Consider the following 26737-nt stretch of genomic DNA (forward strand, 5'->3'; position numbering starts at 1 on the left):
AAAAACAAACCAACAAACCCTCCCTCACCACCTTTACAATACAAACACGCCACTGTTGATATTAATAAAAAGTGTTCTTAGACAGTTATGTCCAATGTAATTACAAAGTAGAAATTATTTTGTTTAGCATCCTAAGGCAAAAACTAGGATTAGATCCTTGGCTGATATGGATGAACACAGTGTCACTGAGTGCTAGGACTGTGCTGACCAAGGAAGATGAGGATTTCTCCCCAGCTCCTGCAGACAAGATATCTGCACTCATTCATAGCGGGTAAGAATCCAATTCTATAATCCTACATGAGTAATCTGTTCCCCTCTCCTCATCCCAGGCTTTCCTGGGTAACTAGTAGTCATAAGCATGAAGGATCAGATTCTGCCATCCCTGTGCAAGCTGAGCAATGTTTTATTTAATGGCAAGTCACAGGGGCAACTTATGGAAAGGCAGGTGACAGAATTGGACCCTAAGACTCGGTGGTACCACACTTCCCTCCTTTCTTGTGGCTAAAGGAAGGATGGGATAAAATGAGTTGTATTTTATGCCTCACTTTAGGGAAAAAATTTCAAATTTCAGTAGATTCCCATGATCTGTTTGGTCTGGCTTAAACACTGCTCTGTTGCAGAAACTGCAACAAGTTCCTGCAAGCAAAGAGCAGGAACTGATGGCAGATCAGATTCCTATTTAAGTTCCAGCAAATGAGCTTAAACACTACCAAGTAATGTGTTAATACTGTACTCAGATCAGCATGTCCTTGGAGAAGAAAGGCCCCAACAGCAAAGTAAGTAGGATTTCAAAACACAAAAAGTAGAAGACAGGTCATTTTGCATTGAGAGATAACAGATGTAAATTCACAGGTAGCACTGCAGAGGCGAGTTTAGAGACAGAGATAAATCAGCTTCTGGATTCTCCCTGGTGAGAGGATCATCATCTTTCTGCTCTTTCCATATCCCAAATTCTACATGTCGAACTGGGAGAACTGGGCTTTAAGGCTGCTTAGCTGTTCACTGCTGGTGAAATTTAAGCATTCTCAATTGCCTATCCTAGCAGGGATGGGCAGCAGTGATCAACATACCTTGTATCCTCCCAGATTTGATAAAAATCCCAACTAAACACAAAGTACTGGGATATACACAGGCTGTAGGTCTAGATGGAGGAAATTCACCTGTACAGCAAAGCTTCATAAGAAATCACAGGAGGATTTTTTTCTGTTTTAAAGCAAAATATAATCTGTGTAGCTCCACTTAACTAGGACCACAAGAGATAAAGCAGTGCAACACTGAAGGAGTTTCTCTAGTATCCTTGGTTAAAAGCTCTGAGTAAGCACGTCAGACTGGTCCATGACACTGAACTGACAGACTCCTTATCCATTGATCTCAGGACTGCGTTTGGCAAGTCGATCTGTTTATGGTACTGTCTTTTTAATCCACACGTCCCAGGAATTAAAAATCTCATCTTCAGTAAGGGTCAGCTGGATGCTGTTGTCTTCCCTCTTGAGGGACAATTTGCAAAAGCCTCTCTCTGCAGGAAAGCTGGAAGTCTTAGCAGGCGCTGGCTCTAGGAGTCTGGAGCTTCTGTTGCTTCCTGGACCGTCCTCCTCAAGTTGCCCTTGACTTTGACAAATTCAGGTGCATTTTCCTGCTCTTCCTGTATTTTCTGTTGCTCCAGTTCCAGCTTAAAAGGGAATCACATGTAAAAAGAAATACATAAACCAGATCATTGAAATACAAGACAAAAAACTAAAGGTTTCAATAACTGGCCATGCAAAACTCTTTAAACTGCTTCCTCTCCTGCTCTCATGGAAAAGATAAAGTTGCATTTCTTTGGGAGTATCTGTTCTCATAAATGATAAATCTTTTCAAATCCTTGGCTCCAGCTCATTCCAGATGTCCACCTTTGCCAGATGGACCAAAATTCTGCAAGCCTAGTACGAGAACAAGATGAAGCATTTTTGAAGAAATGTCTAAGACGACACCTTCATTGAAGAAACAACCATAATTTCTTTCTCTGGCTTTTACAACAGGACAAGGACAAACGTGCCTTGTGGAAGAACACATGTGAACAGCTACTACTGAGCACACTTGCAGAATTTATTTCTGGGTGTCTAGGAATGGATTTCTGTATCTAACATGAGCCTCTTTCGGTGTATCAGTTTGGCCTACCACAAAAAGCAATAAAAAAATAAAAATCCTCCTTGGCCCTTAGTTATTCATTTTTGAGAGTCCATTCACTGCCATTTTTAACCCAGTTGGAGCTTCTGCCCATGCAGACGCTTGAAATTACCATATGAGGTTAGATGCACTGCTCTATGGGGCAAGGCTATACAGTGCCCATACAGAACATGGCTTACACGCTGCACAGAATACGGATTGATTCGCAGTCCCCAGTGAAGGCAGGTAAGTCAGCAGAAAGAAGAAACAACCCTTTAGAAAATTAACAAAAGCTCCTGAAAGGACTTTTTTTTTTAACAGACCAAGGTCTCCCTTATTAATGGAGACTATGTATGGCACACCTAAATAATCTCTCCTTTGTCTCTGGTTCACTGGCAAGGGACATGCCTTGTCAGAGCAAATCATGACAATGTTTCTCCATAAGTCGTGTTGTCAATTAATGCCAGTCATATGATGTTTACAAAGTCACAACATTGTTTGCAATGAGCCGGCTTTTCCTCTTCTAACAGAATTTTCTATTCTACCTATGTCCTTGGATGGCTTAGTTTCAAATTAAACCTTCCCACAAGCTGAACCATTTGAAGCTGGACCCTTAAGAGCAGAACGGAAAAGTGATGGGATGATACACTTAAAAATACAATAGCTTTTTCCCTCCAAAAATCTTTCTAAGCCTAATTAAAAAAAAATAATAAAAAAATATAATAAAACCCCCAAAACCATTTTCAATAGAGTAAGTATTTGGCTTAATTATCTCCATTGACAAAAACAAGAGATACTGTTTTAAAGCATTCATTCATTTAAAAATAAATGCAATGCTCGATGCACAGTGACTTCTCTGATAAGGTGTTTCGCTGTAGAACTATTTCCTCACTGGTACATGAGGTGCCTTAATTGGCACAGAGACACTGGGCTGGCCCTGTGCCTAGCAGTAAGCCTCACCACAATGAACTCCACCTCCACATCAGCTCCATACCCAGGGCCTGAGGATCTTTTCCCTCATTTGAAAATGCCAATGGGCTCATATGTTTTAAGGCTACAAAAGATCTTCTGAAAGTCGTCTAGTTTCTTAGGTAAGGCAGAAACCATAGGCAGTTCCTATACAGTAAGTGACAACAAACAGGTAACTGTAGACTGTGATTTGACTCATCCTAAAAAAGATATCTGCATTTGACCAGAGGAAATGTGCCAAAAATCGGCTGCTGCTGCTTTCCTGTCTACAAAGGGAGCCTCGGTTGAGCGGCTCAGGTGTAGATGTGTGAAGGTAGTGTTATTCCGCATCTCACCTGCTCCAGTTTCTGCTGCCGTTTCAGTAGCTCTATTTCCAAGTCTGATTTCTTCTTTTGTGCTTCCTCTTCTTTTTGTTGTTTAATAACTTGATCCCGTTTTCTTTTCTCCATCACCTTCTGTAGCTCTGGTTTGTTCTGAGGTGCAAGACCCCTTCAAATCAAATGGGAGGAGTGAGGGTGGGGGTGGGAAACAGGGAAGTAAGAGATAGGTTTTAATTAGCAGAAATTCACACAGAATTGTAGGCAGGTTTTCTAAAGTCAACTAGTTGCCTATTTAGATACATTGGAATATAAATAATTAAAAGGAAAAAAACATGCAGTCATTTGCCTGGTTTCTAACTAAAACCCTAAAATAGACTTTAAGCCATATTATTACTGAGGATATTTCCCTTCAAAGTGCATGCTAGTATCTCTCCTGGATAATTCTCTATTTTGACTTTCATCTTCTGTCTTCCCTATATTCTCTCAATTCCAGAAGAACGATTTAAAAAAACCCCATCATAAATCTAGAGTCTAGCAGAACCAGAAACAAATTTTGGACAAAAAGACGTCCCTTGCTGACTGCTAACTGGGAGAGATTGTGTTCAGACAGTCCTATGCAGGGTATTATGCCCACAGAAGTTTGCATGGACAGAACTAAAAGGCTGTGGATTTTGTCACACTGCTCCTGGAAATCGTTGTCTCTGACCTTCCTTGAAAATGTGAGTGCTTTATCCATGCCTGGCTGCGAAGCTATTTACAGTGAGAGCTCCCAGGCTATACTAAAATTCACAAAGAGGGTAAGACAACAGAAATCCAGAATACAAAAAGTTGCAGTCACCTTGGAGACCAGAAAAAGGCTGGAGGATTCTCCCTCTCGCAAGGCTTTAGGTACGACATCAACTGAACATTTCAAGTCTGTTCAGCACAAATTGGTTTCCAAGCCAACTACTCTAAATAAGAAAGCTCACTCTTTGGGAAGATGCATGACTTTATTTATACAGGCACACACACAGATACACACTCACTCCTACTTATTTTTGTGACTTCAGCTATTTCTTTTATCTCTGTTATGCTATAATGTTTTCAAAATTTGTTATAAGACTCAAAGCTCTCCCCATTATTCAGATACTAGCATCACTTAAGTCAGAGCAGAAAAAAAATTTGCCTTTGTTATTGTCATCTTCCCTGTGAAGACTATTATGTGAAAACATCCAGCACTAATTTTAACATCAACTATTTTTTATTTCAAATTTAAGAAATTCAATTATCTGAATAAGCTTTCAGAAGGAGTGTTTTTACTCTCCTCTACTTACTATGTATCTGTGGTTGCCTAATTCTTCCATAATATGCCCATCTGACAGCATGTCCAATAATACATTAAAATGCCATTTTATGGTGACATTTATGAATGACTCCATATATTATGCAACACTCTTTCCCTGTACATACCCTGACAGCAAAATCAAATATTTAGCAACACCAAATGCTGTTCCCTATTTCTCATAATAGATCTCATGGCCTGAATGCAACAGCAGCTACAAGATTGTGTTAATATTTTATGTTTCATGCTATTTTAATTACATTTTAACACATAAAACTTTAGTCAGGCAGAGAAAAGCTGGAGTGATTTTTTATTACTACTGCTGCTGCTGCTACTACTACTACTGCTACTACTACTACTGGGTCAGTGAGAGCTGAATCCATGGAAACTTCTGTGTCAGCAATTAGCAATCAAGACAGCCATGAACCAGAGGCAAGCTGCTAAGTAACATTACTCGTTCCTGCTTTTTTTAAGCAATGTTGCAGCATGACAAAGCAGAGGCATGAGAATGATTCAGATGTCCTGTAGCTATAATAAAGGGGACCCGGAGAAGATACAGGTAAATACAACCTCTCAGTCTAATGAAGTGGGGCTGGTAGTCAGACCTGCAACAGAACAACTCTAACATCAATCCTATTTTCAATCTTCTATGTAAGAAGGAAAAGCAACGAACAGACAGCTACTGGATTAACTGAGGGTCTTGTACTACCTCCTTGGTGATTGTTCTGGTTAAATAAAAAAACCTAAAGCTTTGATATTAGAGTAAGGAAAGTGTGTTATAGCACAAGTTACAGCTGATCAGGTTAAAACCTCTGCAAGGGACAGGACCAACACTGCAGAGCTGAGGCTGAGTCCTAGTAAGTAAAAACAGTTTAAGATAAGTAACCAGTGCCTTGAGGGGCCACTCCCTGGATCTTTGTTTGCCCAAAACAACCACCATTTCTGCAAGTAACTAACTACATCAGTTCAAGACCCAACAGATACTGCTCACAGTAGGCATGGAGAATGATCAGACCAGCGCCGGCTAGTATTTTCTAAGACATGGCTGATCAGAGGTGACTGGTCAAAAATTGAAACTGCTGGTGCCTACACTGAGTCTTCCCAACAAAATAAGGTGCATGCTAAGCAGACTTCTATAAGAGCACTAAAATTCCTCCATACATACGGCAATTTGCAGTAACAAAGCAGAATGCAAGCCTAATATCTACATTACGGAAAAGGCTCGTATCAGAAGTGGTACAGAAGCACGAAGCACAGATGACTAACCCTCTTTTCAAAAAACACCAGTTTTTCTGCTGGTGAAAAACCTCAAAGTATTTCATTTCTGCACCAATAAATAAGAATCTAAAATTAACATAGGCAGCTAATCAAAATCACAATAAGAAAAGAGTGGGTATTGAGGGCTGTGCAACTCCTCTGTGTAATAGGATATTCTCCTAGAAGAAAAGAACTCCATACTATTTAAAAGTGCTTTATGCTTTCATAAACTTAAAAAATAGCCTTCATTTATTGCAGCCTCCACATCCTTTAGAATAAGATCATAAGTCGGGAAACTTCAACCAGCTTTCTTTCAATGCCTATAAACTTCTTGGTGCTAGGTACTGACTTTGATGTTTAATCCCATTAACAAAAAAATAGGACAAACACCTATTTAGGCCAGTTTCTTCCAATTCAGTTGGCATTCTGTAAAACATTTCTACTTCTTCAGCACTAAAGAAATGCTGTATTGTGTACGTAGTTCATTTAGAATTAAGTATCTAAGCCTAGCATTTGTGAGGATTTCACTATTACAAATAGAAAAGACCCCTTCTCTCCTCAAACTACGACCCTACCAGAGGGGAAAGAGAGAAATTTTCATAATGTGACTCTTCCTGCCAAACAGACAAATCCACTTGTGCTGGAGTAGCCAAAGCAATAGCTTCCTCCTCTCCTTTATCGAGGTCCTGGGTCTGCAAAAGTCTGAATGGCTGCTACCAACAACGTTGTTCTCAAATGCACTCTGAAATACCGTTCTTCCGCTTCGGTTTTGTGGATCCCACACTCTTGCCTCTGCAAAGCCCATTTTGGTTGGCTTCAATGCACCAAATCACATCATAGTTAGTTTCTGATTGTTTAAATGGAGGAGCCTCAACAGCCTTGGTGGCTTTCCTTCCACCATGTGGTCTGGTGGCTATTTTTTACTATGTTTTCTAACTGAGTCCTCTGTTGCTGAAGAGGTTTAATAACAGAACTTCAGCTATCTCTGGGCCAAGTGCCTGAGTCTGTAAGTTGATTAAATCAAGTTCCAGTTATTTACATCTTTCAAAGCAATATATAGAGCAACAGCCCAGAATGAAGGAAGCAGCATTGTCATAACATACAAAGAAACACGTGTGCAGCACCAGAGCAGGCACCAAACTGTCACACTCCCCTGCGAGAAAGATAAAGTAAGTAGAGAACAGTTTCATGTGAAATAAAATATATGACTTCTTAGATTTAGAAGTGGCTCCATAAAACTCAGTGCGCTGGGAATGGTGAAAGCCCATAGATTTTATCATCCTGCTGGTAACAGCAACATTTTGGCAAATACTTGATAAAGTTAAGAGCTCGAGACAAATTACGGTGCCCAGGTAACCAACATGAAATGTGACAGGGGAGAACTGAACTGCTTCCTGCAGAAACCGACTCTTTGCGAGCAGTCACAAAAACAAAATCAGTCTTTTACAGCAAACTTTTGCAAAGCAACTAAAATTCAAAGAGAAATAAACACCACAGTTAAGAATCAGAGTATTTTCATCTATAAGATCTGAATCAACAAAAAGCGTCTGCTGGGTTTTGGGTAAAACGTCATTTTGATGAAACTAAAACACAGGCTGTGTGTTTGGGGTGGGACGGTGACAGAAATGATTTTTAGATTCTTACCTTTTCTGATTCATAAGCAGCTCTCTGTGGAGATCTTGATGATTCCGCGATGACTTCACAGGATTAATTAATTTCTGAGGTCTAATTAATTCAGGATTGTCATCATCTATGTAGTCTGGTTCAGCCATAATCTTTCTTGGAATGGGATATGGATCTTTGGATTCAGTGTCCTTATTCACAGTATCTGTAAAACAGGGGAAACACTGCAGTAAATTTACGCTGAAAGGCCTTTTAAAGATGTATTAAGACATAAAGACAGCATATTACACTGGTAACAGTTACATTTTTCCAAGATTAATATTGTCTGTAGTAAGTAAAGCCCTCAGAGCAAACATCAGCAGCATCTTTTCAGAGACAGCAATTTTACAACAATGTCATCGCCAACAGCCTTCATCCATTGACTTTGGAGACACAGAACCTCCTGATTTAAGAACTATACAAATAATTTAGGTTAAGTGCATGACGAGCCATATTGATTTTAATGAGCCTGCTCAGATGAAGTATCTAAAGATCAGCAATACTGAGACCCTAAAGACATTTTAAATATTGACTATATTACATACTACAAGTGTGTACCAAAAACCACAGAGAGTCCCATTTTCTGCCATCAGTATCATGCCAGCTACAGCGAAAACAACTTCTCTGGATATGCCCTAAAGTGTACTGTACCAAGTAAATGATTCCCTGTGGAAATTGCTAGGTCTGCAATTGTTGGGATGGGGGACAGATTTCTAGACAGAAAGATAGACGAGAAAAAGTTGGGTGAGGTTGTTTCTTAAAGGCCACATCTCACCCCGTGAAAATCCACAGGAATCCACTGATCTGAAGGCAATGAAGGCTGGATGATTTATATCATCTGGAAATGTGGCATTTTCCTACCCTGCTATAGAAAGCGTATTTATAGACCAAATCACAATACTTTTAATCAACAGAAGACAAGTAAACTCTAGTTTTCAAATAATTTATACGTGACCATTCATACCCCCTTCCATTAAAAAGCCTCAGTCACAAAAAGTTCAGCCTAAAGCACATTCAGCGCAGCTCTGCCTCCGTTTGCTGTCGTGGAACCTGCACACAGAATCTGGCACACTGCAATTATCAGTCGGACGAAACATTGGCCCCTCAAACAGACCCCCAAAAAGTAATCTCGCAGCATGTGTGTTCAGAAAGATGAATCAGTGGGACATGAAAGAAAAGGCGAGAGACCTCCATTAGCCTGACTGGCAGAACAGCTGAATGCTCCATGCTGTATGGTACGGGGCTATGAGGCAAATCAGAGAATCACTGGGATTTGCTGCTTATTTTCCAGTAAAAGCTGAAGATGTGCTTTAATTTAGATCCCACTGTTACCAGCCCTTCCTTCCCTCTCTCACTCCACAGGCTGTAAAACCTAAGTTCAGTCGCAGTTTAATCCCTAAACTATTGTGTTTCATTAGGAATCTCGTGTTGTTGCTCAGAGGGTCTGATTCAAAATCCACTTGCCATAGTGGGAAGATCTCCACTAATATTTCGGTACATTAACACTGAACAGTACCACCATCGCTCTGCTTGGGCTGCACGTGCGCTTACAGATGAAGCAGCAAAATGACAGGACGAAGTTTTCAGCGGATGCAAGGAAGCCGCGCTGGGTTTGAACGTGTCCAATGGACCCGGCATAACCCTTTCGGCTTCTTTGTTTGAATGGATGATGTGAACTGTGTTTTACTGGTGCTACATCTCACACACCAAGTTTCTACCGAGCAAATCCGATGAGAACCGCCTTACCGGTGTGGGCTGCTCTCACGGTGGCCCCTGCATTACTTTTTCAAGGCAAGTTTAGATGTAGTGGTTTTGAACTCTGTTAGGGGTGCTAGTTGTCACAGGGACCCCTGAAACGAATATAAAAATTGCCCACAGTTCACAACTATGTAGGTATATTGCTGTACATGACATAAACTTCGTACTGACATTAATATCAATAAAAATACTACTCCCATCACCCCTTCACAGTCCTCCTTGCTTCCATCAAGAAACCAGCTGCCTCCGCTCGTGTGAAATCATTGAAAAACAGGATCACTGGAAAACTGAGGTGTGAAGAAACTTGGAAGATTTCTAATCCAACCTCCTGCTGAGAGCAGGAACAGCTATGAGATCTGACCAGGCTGCTCAGGACTTTACCCAGCAAGGTCCTAAGTTCTTCAAGGCTGCACAGCCTCCTTGGGCAAGCCTGCTCGCCTGTCTTCATGGTGAAGTTCTTCCCTGCACCCATATGAACTTCTTGTTTCAACTCATGCCCGTTGCCACTCACCCTCCAGCCATGAACCACGGTGAAGAGCTTGGGTCCGTCTTCTCAGTAAGTTCTTCCCAGGCATGGGGGGCTGCTGTTAGGTCCCCCCAACCCTGCCTCTGCTCCAGGCTGAGACAGCCAAGGTCCCTCCGCATCCATGAGAGCATCTGCACCCCAGCCCCCAGCCCACCTTGGTGGTCCTTCGCTGAACTCATACCTCAGTACCCTTTCTGTTTAACTGCATGCCATATTAAAAAACCCAAATCCCCCCAAAACCCAAACCACAGCATACTTCTCAGTGTAGCACCATGTAGCACCATGCTATTAATAAAAAGTGTATGGAAGTCTATTCTCTTCGCCACAGACACTGAGTAAACTAGCTACAGGGTTTTTTCTGTTTTTTAAAATATGGACACGATTCGTACTTCCTCAGCGTTCAGGTTACACTTACGACAACTAAAACAGCTCAAATATTACATATCCATCTTCCACCTCAAATAAACCTGCTCTGTAAATATTTGTTTTTCTGTACTCCTCTATCAGTTCTGTTGTGCTGATGGGGCTGCGAGCCTTCTAGAAGGCATTTATCATCAACAGCTCTCCATTAAAGTAAACCCCCAAATAACCTGCTGCTTCTTCAGGACAAGTCTTCTCTTTGCTTAGGCAAAGATGAAAAACGCAGAATTACCCTACAACTCTCTGTCATAAACAATGTACTATTTTTCTAACATGAGCCCCTGAAAAACAATTTGATTCAATCATTTCTCAGAAAGTTTGATGTAATATTTTGCAGCATGTAGGTTTGCTTTTGGCAAGCCCTTAAAATCAATTCTAATTATTCTTCTTTCTTCTGACCCATCTCTATTCTTAAAAACATGTACTCAGCTCAGAGGTCAGGAATCGTGGTTTCCTAATGTAACATGAACTCTACTAGCAACAAACTTGAATGAATAAACTTCCTTGGGAACTGAAGACGCTTTCCGTGTATGATTAAGCTGTAAATGATTTCAGCCAGGATATCCAAACAGAGCCAGCAAAGCAGAGGACCCAGTTCCCACCCAGCGAATCCTCTCACACCCTTTGCAAACCTCACTCTGGCTGGAGGCCACCAACCCAGTCCTGCGGAGTCACTGTGTCATATTATACACAAGCAATTATTAAGATTGTGTGATTTCTACCCACACCCTTTCAAAGCAAACGTTTACAAAAGCACAGGCAGGCTTCACATCAGAAGGAAACTAAGGCACAGAGGATTCACCACGCAACGGCAGACAGAGCTGGCAGTGTAGCCCCAGAGTTTCATTCTGAGATTCAGAATGAAATAATAATAAACAAATAAACCAGTCAAGCTCGATGACAGAATCCCTTAAAAGTCCTTAAAGAAAGTTTAATCAATGTTCAAGCAATAACAATGAAAAAAGTATTAATTCCACGAGTGTCTAGTGCTCATCATCACAAAAGTCACAACCGATAAAGCTGCTTTCAGATCATCACTAGGTGCAACAGTGGGACATGAATAATCCAAACAATCACTTAGCAGGAATACGCTGCCTTAAGAGCATCCTAGAGGCTCCTTTTTTTACTGTTACGTGACCAATTGAGAATGCACAATCCATTTCTGTATTTCCCCATTACCTTGCTCCGAAACAAAGGCAAGAGATTTGTATTTGAGGGATGTTTTAGCTGAGCTTGGCTCACGTCCAATACACCCACTAATTTGGCAGGTGCTTCCCCAGTGTACTTGCTGAATTAGCTGTTGCTGCACAAGCGGCACAACAGCATTTACCTACCCTAACTTGTCCTGCCTGTAGAAGTCTCACAGACTTTGTCCATGACTTCTTACATACACGTGTATTTTCATCCAGAAAGAATAAAATGGGGATCCTGCATGGAAGAGGAGTTTTGACTCCTCAAACAGAACTGCAAAGCAATTTTAATATCCCACTAGACAAAGAAAATGTCTCTGTATAAAAATAACATCAAGTATTCTCCCAGAGAGAAGTTTAATGTTTTCAGACACAAAGATGTTCTTAGAGCAATCAAGAAGTGCCATACTGGTACCTCAGTCTTGGAGAGCCAAGACCAAGTAGCCACAGATTTGCAATTCTCACGTTTATTTTCTTTGGAGCGCAAGTAAATTCAGGGAGAAAGGAAGAGACCCTTGAAGTTGATCATACTGAACAGATACAACTGAACCAGGGTGTGCCAGAAGCACGCACGTTTCATTTGGGGGAACATGTCCAACAGGTATGTTTGCTTCCAGTGTTACTTCTTTTTTATTTTATCTATACAGGGTTTTTTTAAGCAAAAGTTCCTTAGTGGTAGTAACACTGGAAACACGTGTACAAAGACAGGTACAGACAGCCACTAGTGTTTTTAACAGATTCAAAGTAGATCTTAACAACACTGGGTTAAGAATTCAGCAGCTGTCAGAGCTTTTGCTACAACAGGGCTCCCATGGCTTCAGCAAGGGAGGGAAGTTCATGCCAAAACCCCCACATGTTTATATGGCATTCAGGGAATTGCATTTATTTTCTATCTGGTATTCCTCATACCAGAAATCACCTTCTACATATGGAATCGGAATATAAAAATTCCTGTGAGACACCATATATTTATATTATTATACACATATATGGCATTTTCACCCTTCAAATGATTCTCACAATTATTTCCAGCTGTGAAAGCAAGAGGTAGAGTTGAGGCTCTTTCAAAGGCAGATAAATAAATGCCTAAAAATACCGATGAACATCAATAGACTAGTCCAGGATCCAAAAGTTACATTAAGACTAAATTCACATGATTTCCTTTTTGCCTTAATAAATTCTTGAATTAATAACTTCCATAGAAGCATGAGTTCAAACACTGAATACCTCCTGATGTAAGATCTTATTCTCGACAAATCTTCAACATCTGTTCTGAGCTGTACTGTAAACCAGCAAACACTATTTTTCAAGACTTACATTTTTAGCTCTTTAAACTACCGCGTAGACTTGTGGTTTGTTACAAGTAACCCAAAGGCATTCTTTGAGAAGAAATATGGTTTTACCCTCCCCCTTCTGATTTCAAGAGGAACCGGAATAAAAATTCTTCAGCATGTCTCTGCTCAGACATTACACGACCAGCACCGTCTCGCATCGGCCAACTTGGGTAGAAAGCAAAAGAGCTACTTAAACGCAGGGTGTGCTTTCCAGGCACCTTCTCAGCACTGTTTGCACATGAAAGCTCAGCACCGCTATCATTTTTATCTATATGCTCTCAGTGCAGCAAGAGGCACTTGACTAGAGAGATTTACTTGATTAATCCTTGATTATAGATATCATTAATAACTTCCCACAGCTCACCCTTTAATTCAAAGTAAAACAGAAGACAAAACGCTCTTCCCAGCCAAGTTGCTCAAGCCAGACACCATCCAAGGAGTTTAGCTTTTATTCACACAGTCGTTTGTGGCTGAAAGGGATGATGGAGTTTGCATCATGGCAAAACACAGCCAGACCACCTGTGGAGGGAGAGGGAAGGACAGAAGAGGTCCTGGTGGCTGCAGTTCCTCCCAGCCCCTCATGCTTTGTTCAAAAAGGCTGCCACTTCCCAGCTGCAAGAGTTTTGCTTCTAGATCAGAAGAGTGCCTTCACCTGCCTCAAAATCAAACATGTTTAGGGCAGCATGTACCTACTGTGCCATAGGGAACGTTCATTGAGTATCATCCTGTTACCAGATTACTTACTACATTACTATTCTTCAAACAAAATTAAGACCATCAGACTTTCAAACCCTTTGGCAGGCATCTAGCTTTTGTTTATGGCTCTACCCTTGCCTTACTGATCTTAGGCAAGTTATTTCATTCCTCTGTGCGCCAGCTCATACACGTGCAAGAGAAAACCATCTCAGAAACCACCACAACTTTCTGCAAGGCCAATCTCCCTTCTCCTTGTCATGCACTTTAAAATCTTCAGACCCCAGCAGATAAAATGAAGTAGCAAGACTGAAAAACTTCTGTCTGTACTATGCCAGAACAGTTCTAACTCACAGCACCTTCCTTACACTGGGCATCATCAGTTAATGGCTTAATTAGTTGCACGGCTGCCAAAAGATTGACAGACCACGCAGACTTCTCTCAGTAACAAGGGTGCTGCTCCGTTGACCAGGGCAGCCCAAAGCAATCTCAGTGATGTCAAGGGTATGGAAAGAAGCAGGGCTTGCTGGCTACTGAAGCTGTTGTCACTTCAGAGGATATTAAAATGAACTAAACCACTCAAAGTCTCAAGGAAATCCAGTTAACACTCATTTTCTTCCTTTAAGTACTGCTAAGAGTGTAATGTCAACAAAACATCCACTAGATGAGAAAAGAGAAGAAAGAGGGTAATTGAAAGATGTTTGCATTGGTACTGACACCTAAAGGGAGACAGAGTGCAAGATTTGGGGCAGTGCTCCACATTGTTACAATTCTCTCAAATGCAAAGAGCTGCTTATGGTTCTCAGTTTAAACACCGGCGGGCAGTCTCTGCTCCTGTGTTCTGCAGTTAAGTCAAGCTTTGGGTGCTAAGGGAAGAGCCCAGATCCTCCCAGAGGCCAAGGGCTGAAGACCAATGCTGGTGAGGACAGAACAGTGGGTCCCTCTTGGTCTCTGGTCTACTTGGAAAAACAGATGCAGAAAGACACAAATGGCTTTGAGAATAGCCTTACCCCTTACACTAAAAACCACCAGGCCCAATGAACAGGAATTTGTATTAATCCAAAGGAATTTTCCCTCAGGCTGCAAGATCTGTGATGAAGCTCTCTGCCACCAGCTTTGAAACCTGCTGGAAGTACCAGCTCTAAACAGTTGCATTTCTTTCTCCTCTTGCTCACTTAAAATGCTGAAGAGGTCTCAATGCAGCTGTGTAATTAGAGGTGGAAGACGAGAGAAAGCACCTCTCCTCTCCTACTGCAACAGGAGGTCTCCACGCAAGGCGGGCTAAGAGCACGGGGAGAGAAGGAGATGGAGACCTTCGTTCACCACTGCAGGCTGAGACTGGATCCCCTTTTTGTCTGATGCAGGCAAAACTCGGATATAGACTTCCCCTGCAACAAACTACTTAGAATCTCATTTTTAATACAGGCAGTGGAAAAGACAGAAAGACATAGGATGAAGACTAGCACACTGTGCACAGCGCCCATCTCCCCTAAATCCTGGTCCATGCTCGCCCCACTGTAACACCATGGTTCCATCCGAGATTAATAGCAGATACAGCAGACTATGCATCTTACATCATTTCTCTTCCCCAAAAGTCCAACATGTTTATTAAGGACTTGATATTTTCCACACTCATTTTGCTCAGGTCATTGTGACTACTGAAATACCTAGACAGGGTTGGGGATGCGGAAAGCCATTCTGATGGCAAGAAGACCCAGTGTTTTGGACACCTCTCATCAAAAAGGCCCTTAGTGACTGTATTGCTGCCTTCCTGCCGAACAGCAGCATGTGGTGCACACACCACCTCCCCTCCATCTCATCTAATGTCATTCATTTGAAAGGTATAAATCATGACTAGCAAAGGCATGCAACTGAATATATATCTGGCTTTCACCAAGACATTACACGGGTAATTATTACACCGCAGTAAACATGACTTTCAGGAGAAGATCACTGAAATTATGCCTCCTAGGAAATGCACTCCACACCACAGTTTGCAACTAGGTTTAGGTAACTAGCAATTTATTTATACATGGGTCAACAGTGATCCATATGTGATTCTGAAATGATGCATTTTTTAAAGAGATTTTAAGATTAGAAAAGCAAATAAGATCCATTTATACTCCCTGCAGCTACAGTGCACCATCAGTGTTCTAGACCAGTCAGTTTGGACCGCTAAATTAAAAATCAGGGCAGGTTTGGTTCAATCAAATTTAACTACATTAGAATATGGGATTTTGTATGAAAACTGAGCCTTGATTTAAAATAAGAAGTCCATCAGAGGAGAGTTTCTTCAAGGCTTCACTGTTGCAAATGTTAAGAACTATCAAACAGTGTCACCCAGTGGTAAAGGACTTCCTACAGACGGGAAGAGAGTGGAAAAAGGAGGGGGGAAGAAGGGGGAAGACTGACCCAAATCTATGTTTATATACAAAACCGCTAAACTTAAGAGCAAACAAACGAAATCCCACACCATTTTAGCAGCAAGTCTTACTTCGAAATCATTCTATTTCTGAAAACATCAGCATTAGAGGACAGTGATCCTTCAAATATAAAAGGTTTAACACTAAAGAGGTGCATTTCTGAGGGAGAGGGGGAAATCCAGAGCAGCCAGCATTAATTGGAAGTGGAAACATTTCAAACATCTGACTTGAGATGCTTAAAAGGATACTGGTGAATCTTGAATGCTCTTAAACTCTAGTTCAGAAGACTTCTTCAAGATTCTTCCAGGGAAGAAACACATCGATGGTGGTTGTTTCTGCACTTGTTCTGTATTTTGTTCACTAAGATTTGGCGAGCGACGTGAGAAAGTAACACGTGTCCCAGGGAGGCCGAGCAAGATCGAGTATAGCTCATGCTCCCTGAACAGAAACACTCTTCTGGATGCTGTGATGCTGACGATGATGCTGAAGGACCCAGGTAAATACTCAACCGGGCAGAAGTCTATGCCAGATATAAGCCAAAAGGGGTAAAATGACCTTTGATATACCTGACAAAATTTTGGAGCAAGAGAAAAGGGAGGTTATTTGGCACCCATGTAAACATGATTGGCACAGTAAAGTTTTCTTATTTATAAAGAAAATAGGATGCTAAAAAGCAAATGGAAGAGCAGCATCTATGAACTGGAGACCATGCCCTATATTGAGGCAGTTCTACGAGCTCTGCTCAGTTGATTTTTAAAACGTGAAGATTAAGACCAGCCTGATTGTCAAGCCACAAACCCAACAAAGGTTTGAGAAAGTTCAACGGCTGGAGATCGGAGCTAGAAAACAAATTCCTAAAATAAGGCACACACTTTTAAAGTGAGGGGAATAAAATGCTAGATTTAATAAAAGATTTGTGGTAGGAAGTCAGCAACAGTTGAGTTGCATGGAAAGACCAAAGTACAGGATCATAATTATCCCTTCTAATTTTACAAATTTATAGATTTATAAAGGCAATTAAAAGTGTTTGCAAGGGGGTCAGAAGATGAAAATCTTAATCAGGTAATGCCTTAATCAGGTAATTATGCATTCAGTAGCTACAGCAGCAAAAATGAGACTAAGCAAACTAAGTATTCCACATGCTGCCTAACTCACACCCGTGCTGTAAATCCCGGAGCGCTGCCAACAGGAGCGTACCGGGGCTGCTGAACCTCCAGATTTTGCTTTGTGCCACGAGCTGTTCCACCGGGCCCACCAGCATCCCGCCTGGGGTTACGGCACAGCACGACCTGCAGAGCGGTCACGTCTCCCCTCCCCTCTGCGTGTTTCTGAATGGCAGCTTAAAAGGAATTCTACCACCCGTAAGAGAAGCCCATTTTCAACAAATTTAAAAACGCCGACATAATGAAAAACACATAGCCCACTGCAGCTTGCCAGCTTCCTAAATATATTCGTAGGTAGTTATGTAAAAGTTAAGTACTTCTTCAGACCAGGCAGATATGTATCAATTACCTGCCAACTCAACAACTCAAGTTCCCTTCATTTTCTAGGAAGAAACCCCTTTCCTGGCAGGGACACACACACACACAAATCTGCACTAGTACAGACAGCTTTTTTTCTTCTCTCTTTGGTGGCAAACGGCTCAGAGAAAGCATCCAGACTCTATTTTGGTTTCTTAACACAAGGAGTAACTTTTCTTAGAAACAGAGAGAAGGAAACAAAAAGAAATAATTTTCTTAAACATATCGCTACTCCAAGCTAACACACTCACAATTTACTCACAGGAAAGAAATAAAACCTTCACCTCAAGAGTTAGTCTTGGCTCAGGCAACTACATCCACATTCCAGTCTGCACTGTGTCCACAAAGAGACACCGTTCCTTGCCCAAACCTGTTTTACCCACTTTCAGCTGGCAAAGATGTATTTTAGGTATGTGGCTCCTCACTGCAACTCAGTCGAAACGGACACCACTACAAAGGCAAGAAAGAAAGACCTGAAGGAAAAGGCAAAAATAAGGAGACCAGTAAAACCGATGACCTTATCTTCCAAAAGTGAGGTGGAGCAAGAAATTAAAGAGAAGGCTGTTCCACACCCTCCTCATGACCTTAACCAAAGGCATGATGCCTAAATGGATTTAAGAGGAACGAGTGGGTGTAAGAACGTATGTCAGCCTGAACAAGCCTCCTGGAAATGGATGCATATGGATTTAGGACAGCCAAGCCTGATACACATGAAGCTATTAAAACTGCAACGGTGATCAATAGGGGCCCTACAAAGAACATGGCATGACACAAGGCATTTAATGGAACATCACCTTCTCACTGTTTTATGGAAGAAATGTGAGTTCTGAAAAACAAGAATTTATAGAAAACAAGAAGTGAAAAAAATGTTCACAACTGGGTCACATCTGTCAAAGCTGGTGACTTCTTACATGCTTTTCATGAGAAGGTAATAAATCGGGAAGCTCTGACACCAGGGCAGGGCTGGGTATCAGTCAGTATGCTGCACATAAAAAGATAACACAGTCTGCCTTGCTCCTCAGATGGAAGGGCGTTGTTTTCTAAAGAAGCATGCCTCCATCTGAACAGTATATTGAAATGTTGCTCACACAACTGAGTTGCCTTGGGCCTTTTAGCCTCCCTGGAATGAAGAACCCAGAATGTCAACACCTAAAACAAAAGCAGTCACACAAGCTTAGCATGTACACGGGGAGATTTTAGCTTATACTCTGGCGGAACAAATCAAGTTGTGTATGGTGACACAGGACTGTTTCTAGGATGTTTTCTGTGTCACCTTCTTTTTTTATTTTCTTAGAAAGGCTTGAAGAGGTTCAGGAAGGGAGAAACAGACCACCACTCCCTAATCCGTCCAGAAAGGAACTGCTCAACAAATTCCAAGTAGTTAAGAAAGAAAAATAAGAAACTAGAGGGATGACCCCAGTCTCTCCACAAAGGGATTGTTTGTTGAGCTTGTGAGCTGGTGGCAGGAAAGGAATTTCCTACAATTGTTACCTTTCTGCTTGACAGACCACCTGGAGGAAAGTCTCAGACTGTCCTTCCTCAGCGGCACTCATGAAGGGGGCCAGCCGTGCCACTGGAGTTGGGAGAACAGCTCAGCTCTGCTCCTCACATCCTTCTCTGAGGCTTTTGAGAGGGGACGGCTCACTTGCTTTACGTGCTACAGAAGTGGAATTGAGCTGGTCTTAAACTTGAACTAGAAGAACTCTTAAGTACATAAGTTGAACAAGCAAAAAAAAAAAAAAAAACCTGCACTACAGGGATCTCCATCAAACTGTTAAAACACCTGCATCCCAAAAAGTCACATGCTAGTACACAGCGGTCTCATAAAGGAAAATAAAATGTGCGTATTCTTGTCTCTTCATGCTCAAAAATAAAGAAAAACCTTAAAGAAACCAAAAACCAAAGGGCTGCAAAACAAGACTCAACGTGGAGCCAAGAAAGGGGTTGAAAGTCTTTGTCGTTAGATGCCTGCAGCCGAGGAACAAAAGCAGTATTAGGTCACAGCTTGGCTCTTGCTAGTCAAGGTTCAAGAAAGCAGCGTACAGAGCTTCGAGAGAAGAGAACGCCGTTTCACATACAGCCAGCCAGACGGCCACATCTCTGAAAGCGGGTGCTCTCAGCCTGAAGAGAACAGGGTTTGAAAAAAGCCTTGTCACAAGCCTTGGAGCCTTCTTATTAACACCATTTCACAGGTGACTCAGCTTACAACAAGGCAGGCTGAAAAGCTGTGCCCTAGCTCCAGTTTTAACAAGAGCAGCTTCATTAATACGATGAATACCTATTGATAGGCGATGGTAAGGGCCAACTGCAGCTGCACCTCTTCACGCCTGAAGCCAGCCCTGTTCTTTGTTCTGCTGCTAAAGGGACAACTCAGGGGGGCTCTTAGCACCTGCTGGGCCGGCAACCGGAGAGGGAAACCTTAAGGGCAATAAACTTTATACGCTGGCAATAAACTGTTAAGGACTCCTTAAACATGTCACCATACGCCGTCCGCAACAGGATATCATCTGACTGTCTTACATGTTCGTAGAAGGAAGGAAGAAATGGCAAGAGGTGTTTCTGCAGTCCTCTTCCTGCTCGCCTTCAATAGCTAAATGGGCTATTTACAAAAAAAAAAAATTAAAGAGAAAAAATGTAATTAAAATTCCAACAAGCCTATATGACCTCCATGTTCTTCAAAAAGCACATCTCTGTTTTGCAATCAGAAGACTCTCCAACAAATGGTCATGGGTGAATACTCGGCACTCCAGGGAACAACTCTGGCCGTGCCACATCCCCGCGAGCACTGCCTTTCCTGGTTCCTATCGCTAAATTAATTACTCGTTTTCTCCATGACCGCATAACCTACAAAGACATTACGGACTTCATTAGAAGGCGAGGACCTGTGACCAAGGGTGAAAGGGGAATCGGTGTTTGCGTAGGCACCTCATGCATTCTTGATTCCTTGGGTTATGCCTCGCTACAGGAGAGGTGGTCTGCAAATGTGAGCACTATTTCTAAAAAATAAAAGGAGGTGGAAGCCCCTTTCCTTTCCTGTAAATTCTTGACATGTTACTAGTCCCATAAATCTGAGTAAAACAAACCAACCTCCCACAACACTTTCAAACATTTTAACCTAAATTGCTCAAGTTCCTACATCCATCACAGCTTGTCCGTCGTCTTACAACACAATCGCTTTCTCAACCTGCTTGCTTAACAAGTAGTGGAGAACTCCAGACTGCCAAAGCAGAAAATTAACATCTGCTTTTTTTTTTAATTAGACAATCCTGTTTTGCCATGATTCACTGAGGTATTATGTTTTAATACTGGGGGGGGAGGGGGGAACTGAGCAAGGGGAATTCATCAAAATATAAAGTGGGGCCTGTTCATTATAATGGGCTTGGTCACAACAGGCTCGTTCACTCAGCAGGAAAGCTGCCCCGTAATTACAGCGAGGAACCCAGTCACAACAGAAATGAGAGGCTCTATTCTCAGATCTACCAAAAATTGGATTTGTGATGCTGAGGAAGTCGCTGAGGCCTAAATTAATCTGGAACAGGCTGTGGTTGTCAGCACAAGACAACATGTCGGATACCAAACGCTGAGAAAGCAAAACACGCTCTTTTGGATGCGCTCATCAGTAAGCAACATCATAAATTACTACAACACTTCGCTTTGTTCTATTATAGGCAGCATTTTGTCAAAAGTTTTGGAGCCATTTCATGCTACGCACTCTTTTTTTATGATGGAACAAATGCTTGGTTTAGAGTCAAGAGTCAAAATCCAAATCTGTAATTTGCTGAATGAAGTTTAGAAAGTTAAATTGATGATGTTTAAAATAAGCTAAAAAGTTATGGATTAACAGATACACAGAAGAAAATTTAGAAAAGATGTTAAGAGTTAATAACACACAGGCTGTGAACTTCTTGGTGCTGCTAAAGAAACGCCAGGGATTTCCAATTCTTATGCCTGATGCCATTTTCACCCCAAGCCTATTTTTATGAATTTCTTCCTTCCCAAGTTATTAGCAAAGTCCCTAGTGTTTTCTTTTTTGTTATTTGTCTGCGGATTTATCATCTCAACAACAAAAAAAGACACATTAAACACATGCTTTTGTAAGCTGCACTAGTAAATTTGTTCTCAGAAACAACTCCAAGACGAAGATCCACACTGCAAAGCCGGAAAGAGAGCTGAGAGCCTGCGGGCTTTCCTATCCCACTGGTGAGTACAGCACGTTCTTCTCAAGCATGCTAGTAATAAGACAGAGACCCATTTATCAAAATCTGTCCTCTTCAAAACAGCATGTACTCCTCAGCAGTCTCAGTGCTCAGCAGGGTGCAAACACCGCATCTTCAGCCACTACCCCAACGTGAGTTTACCATGTACGTTAGCGTTTAAGATTACAACACACACTTGCTACAGTTAAGTCCCGTTTCATCAAGAGAATGGTAACAGTCATCCTTTAATGTGAATGTTAACAAATCAGCCTTAGCTTTTTTTCATATCGACAAGATATATGATGTTATAAACACCGGATTCCTGCCCACTCCACCGAACCCAGCAGCCTGCCTGTTCAGAAGATGTTGTCCCACCTGCTTTAATAATGATCCCAATAAAACGATCAGAAAAGCTCCACAAAGGCAGTGTTTTTTACTGCCAGACAAGCAGCAGGACCCATTTCCATATTACAAATGCATTTGGTTCCAAAAGCACTCAGGCTATAGAAGTCACCCAGGAGCCTTCCCCTGCACAGATTTGTCGCTAGTCCCTCTTGTTCTCTCACCTACACCTCGCCAGCGCTGCCGGCAGCGGCAACGTCACAGGCACCGCTGGCACCGAACTACCACTGGCAAATGTTTGAAGGTGGTGTTAGCTCAACCAGATGTGCATCTTCGGGATCTTTCCAGCAGATGACAGCTTGCTCCAGCCAGTCCCAAATCAGCCATGTTCGAGAAACTCTCCAGCGGTGACCAGCTCGTGCTGCACCCGTGCGAGCAAACAGGCCCTGCAAGGAAGCAAAACCCCCGGGAGAGACAGACACAGTCAGGTGGGAGGACGCACCTTCTGCCAGTGCAGCGTCCCAGTGAAACCAGCACACGGCTCTCGCTGTGCCAGTATCAAGCAAAGTTATTCCAGACTGGGAAGAGCTGCGCCACCACGAAGACAAGCAGCTAGTGCGGAGCATCACACCCCTTCCACCCTACGGACAAAGCAGTACGGCTCGTAGGAGAAGCTTAGAACGCCAGCAACATTTAAGATCAGACTAAAAAGTGCAGGTGGAAAAGTGAAACATCTCTATTAAGGACACTGTCAGGTATTCAGTAATACTGAACAAATCAAACCTGCCGCTGCTTTCTACAGTATCTCCGGTATGCCAGTTACTTCCAGCTTTGCATACTGTATGATGTAAAACCATGGAAAATACGCAGTTTAATAATTTCCTGTATTATTCACCGCATTGTGTGCAATACCTTGTGGATTAATTATCTAGATAACAAAATGACTGCAAGTGCCATTAATGTTGACAGTCTAAAGTAGTCATCTAAAGAACCAGAGCGACGTGCTCCTGCGATCTATGACATGAGGGAAGCTGAACTGAAGAAGATGTCCTCCTACCTGCTACTTATGGGTGAAAAAAAATCCCTCCCTCCCTCTGCAGGAAGGTGACTAAACCATTACGCAACTGTGGAAAGTCCCAATGATTTGGAAAATTGAAGAAAGGACTTTCATACCTGGAAGCCAAACTGTTCAAAAGAATGGAGAGAAGGGTCACCAAGTCTAACACAGATATCTGAGTCTTCTTCATCTGAAATCCAGTGAGGAACCAGAACTTCTTATCAATCACTACATTAACTTACTATGTAGTAAAAGCTATACAGTGAAAACTATTCTTTAGTCCTCTATGTTGAATCCCAAAACACTTTTTACCAGAGCCTGTAGTGACATGACAAGGGGTAGTGGTTTTAAATTGAAAGAGGGTAGGTTTAGATTGGACATAAGGAAGAAATTTTTTACAATGAAAAAACGCGTGTTGAAACACTGGGAGAGGTTGCACAGAGAAGCTGTGGATGCCCCATCCCTGGAAGTGTTCAAGGCCAGGTTGGACGGGGCTTTCAGCAACCTGACCTAGTTGAAGATGTCCCTGCCCACGGGCAGGAGGGTTGAACTACATGAATTTTAAAGGTCCCTTCCAACCCAAGCTATTCTATGATTCTATGGCTGATGACATTTATATGAGGATTGGATAAACATGTTTTTTTAGGGTGCTTGTACTGATGAACAAAAGCAGTCCAATGTTGAGAGAAATACTGCACCCAAGGTGACGGAGCCCTCCTAGACCCAGGACACCCACACGAGTGAAGGAAGCCCTCGAGCAGAATTACCGCTCTCCCTAACCACAGATGTGGCCACGTACCACCACCAGGCTCAGCTTGCACAGCGGGAAACCTCTCATTTCTGTGCATCCTAGTTAAGCAAGAGACACGGCTTTCTGCTTGAAAGCAATATAAATTGCACCACTGGAAACACCGATGGAAATATTTCTGTTATTTCCAGGCCACCAAACACAAGTAGCACTTACTAGTTTACTACTCTGGTTTCCAATTTGAGAAATGCCTTTAATGGAAGCGCTTTCCTGAACACATACCAAATGCCACTAAACATAAATGTGCCTAAACTGCATCTCCAAGAGAGCTCTGTTTTTAAATTAACTTTGAGCATGTTCTAACCTAAAAAGAGAGGAGGGGAGGGAAGAAAAGAAAAAAAGAAAAGAGGAAGAAGCTCTGTTTTGTGGCGTTTTTCTTTCTGTGAACACAGGAGGAAATAGGTGTTGGTACAAGCAGAAAGGAAGACAGATTTACATCTCCCAGTTTCAAAACAAAGTGCTATCAGCAAAAATATTAGATTATTGATGTAGAGAGAGAGGAAGTTGCAAAGCTGCTTAACATTTCAAGAAGCTGTGAGGCTTTTCACTCGGTGCTGTAACTGGGGAAAATAAAAATATTCTTTGAGTAGGATTTAGTAACTCAATAACAAAGTCAAATAGATTAAGTGCTGCATCTGTTGGTATAATTAAATTAACAAAGTACTGATAGAATCATGTATGTTTTCCCCTTGTGTACCATACCCTGGGCAAAGATGTGCTGTAGCTGTACATATTTCCTGTGTTATAAATTAAAACACAAGCCAAATTCACCCTTCCTGCAATGCTATAAAAAGCAAGGAAAATTACTCCAGGGATAAATCTGGCCCAGAGATGTTTTTCAACAAAGATGAGTTTCAGAATAAATTCTACCAAAATAGGTCTGTGTGGAAATGCTTGAAACATTTTCACTGGCTTTCCCAAAGCACTTGTTTAAAAATATGTTGGAACAGATAGTTTCCAGTGTTAAACAGGAGGAAAATTGGAAGACAGTGTGTTTTAGAATACTCTTGCTTCCAGGTGATCAACCTGATATTCTTACAGTCTGGGTTGGGGGGGGCACAGGGTGGGGTGGAGGGAGTGTTGCTGTTTCATTTTTTTTTGTTTCCGGGGTTTTTTGTGGGGTGTGGAGGGATTGTGGGGCTTGGGGGATGTATTTTTTTTTAAATACCTAAGTATCTGCAGTCTTAAATAACGGACACTTTATATGCAGCTCAACTTGGGTAAAAAGAATTGAGTAGCTCAGAAATTACAGGTGTACTTGGAGAATCAGACGCACGCATTCAAGAGATTTCAAATTTTTACATCAAGATTACACAATCAGATGAAATACTACTATAAATAGCATCAGGTTAGAAACTCAGCTGGCATGTGCTGGAGCCAGTCTACTAAAATCAATTAATCTTCCTCAGCTTATCAGACTGACTCAGGGAATGTACCCAATTATTAATATTACAGTTCTCCACCGAGTCACATATGCAGAAGTGCTGGCAAGGGCAATGGCCTCGGTTAACCTTCGTAGGCAGTAGCATGATGCTGGAGACCTGCACGAATGCACCCATAACACTTCTCTGGAAAGAGTGCATCAACAAAAATGATGAAAACAGCTGTAAAACACACACAAGTTGCTGAAAGCAATTTATGTCCAGCAATCTGCACAGCTAACAACCATTGTGATCACATTTTTTGCAGAACCATGGAAAACTGGGCTGGAAGGAACTTGAAGAGGCCATTCACCCCTTCCTTGTCCCAGGGCGAGCTGTAGCACACCTACATGCTCCTGACACCTCCTCCTTCTTTGGAGGGTTTTGAGCCAAAATGTTTGATTCTTGATCTCAGTCCAAAACAAGATGTGATTTAAACGCTGTTCTTCATCTTGTTTTAAGCTCCAGGTCTTGGCCTTTAATGCAAATAAATATACAGAACATCAAGCCGGCTGGTTGGTTCCTATGTGAATACGGAGCTGAGCTTTTGCTAACGGGGGGACAGCACAAGAGACCAACAGGTAGGATTAATGATTTTTTTTTTTTAGAGCAAGAGTCAAACATAGCAGAAATAAAAAACATGTTCAACAGATCTCCATTGCAGGCGATATTTTTAGCACATCTGGAGGAGACCACAGAGGTCATGAGAAAATCGGCAACGCTCTCACCGAGGCCATGCTCCCCATGGCAGGCACCGCGAGGCAGCGGGTGTACGTCCCCTCCAGCTGCCACACAGAAGCGGCCGCTCTGCTCCCGGAGCACGTTGTCCTCCCCAGCGTCGCCCTGACCCAGCCCGTTTTCCATCCCCCAGCTTCTACAAGCTTGTGACAAAGTGCCTTTGCAAGGCACAGGGGCACGTCCTTCTCCCCGCCCTGCTTTCCCACCAGAAAGTCCCACGGAGCAGGCAGCTCCCGGCCCCCCGCCTCCCACACCTCCCGGGGCACAAACCCCGAGATGGGAGTCTACAGGGAAAGCCATTAAAAGTGCCGTTTTGCAAAACCAGTACGAGGATGGTCCTCACCAGCGCAGAACGATTCAGGATCACAGCGCTACTGATGGTGCTTCTGCAGTGAGGTAAAGGGAGAAGGGTCTGGACATCAGATCCCAGTCTTAGGAAAGTTTTACATTATTGAAGCAAGGCATCAATTCTTCTACCAAGGCGCTGCAGCTTATTTAAAGAAAATAATGCACTAATAAGAACATTTTTTTTCCCGCTACATCTTCCAGGCATGGCATCACTAGGATCTGTTTGGAAATGTTTCCACTGCCGCTGACACAGTCCTGAAAACAATCTTGTGCTTGTAAAGAGATGCAA

The 26737-nt window shown here is 42.2% G+C and overlaps 1 protein-coding gene across 1 annotated transcript; it reads right to left on the bottom strand.

The window, feature by feature from the left end:
* Positions 1–1552: 1552 nt before the first annotated feature.
* FAM107B (family with sequence similarity 107 member B) lies at positions 1553–25524 on the bottom strand (the record flags this gene model as incomplete). The annotated part of the gene is made up of 4 exons (XM_082008080.1): positions 1553–1669; positions 3450–3603; positions 7657–7840; positions 25413–25524. 4 exons carry the CDS (start codon positions 25522–25524, stop codon positions 1553–1555), a joined length of 567 nt encoding a protein of 188 aa, XP_081864206.1.
* Positions 25525–26737: the final 1213 nt, after the last annotated feature.

Source organism: Phaethon aethereus, assembly GCF_964289735.1.
Source record: "Phaethon aethereus genome assembly, chromosome: 1".
NCBI lineage: Eukaryota > Metazoa > Chordata > Aves > Phaethontiformes > Phaethontidae > Phaethon > Phaethon aethereus.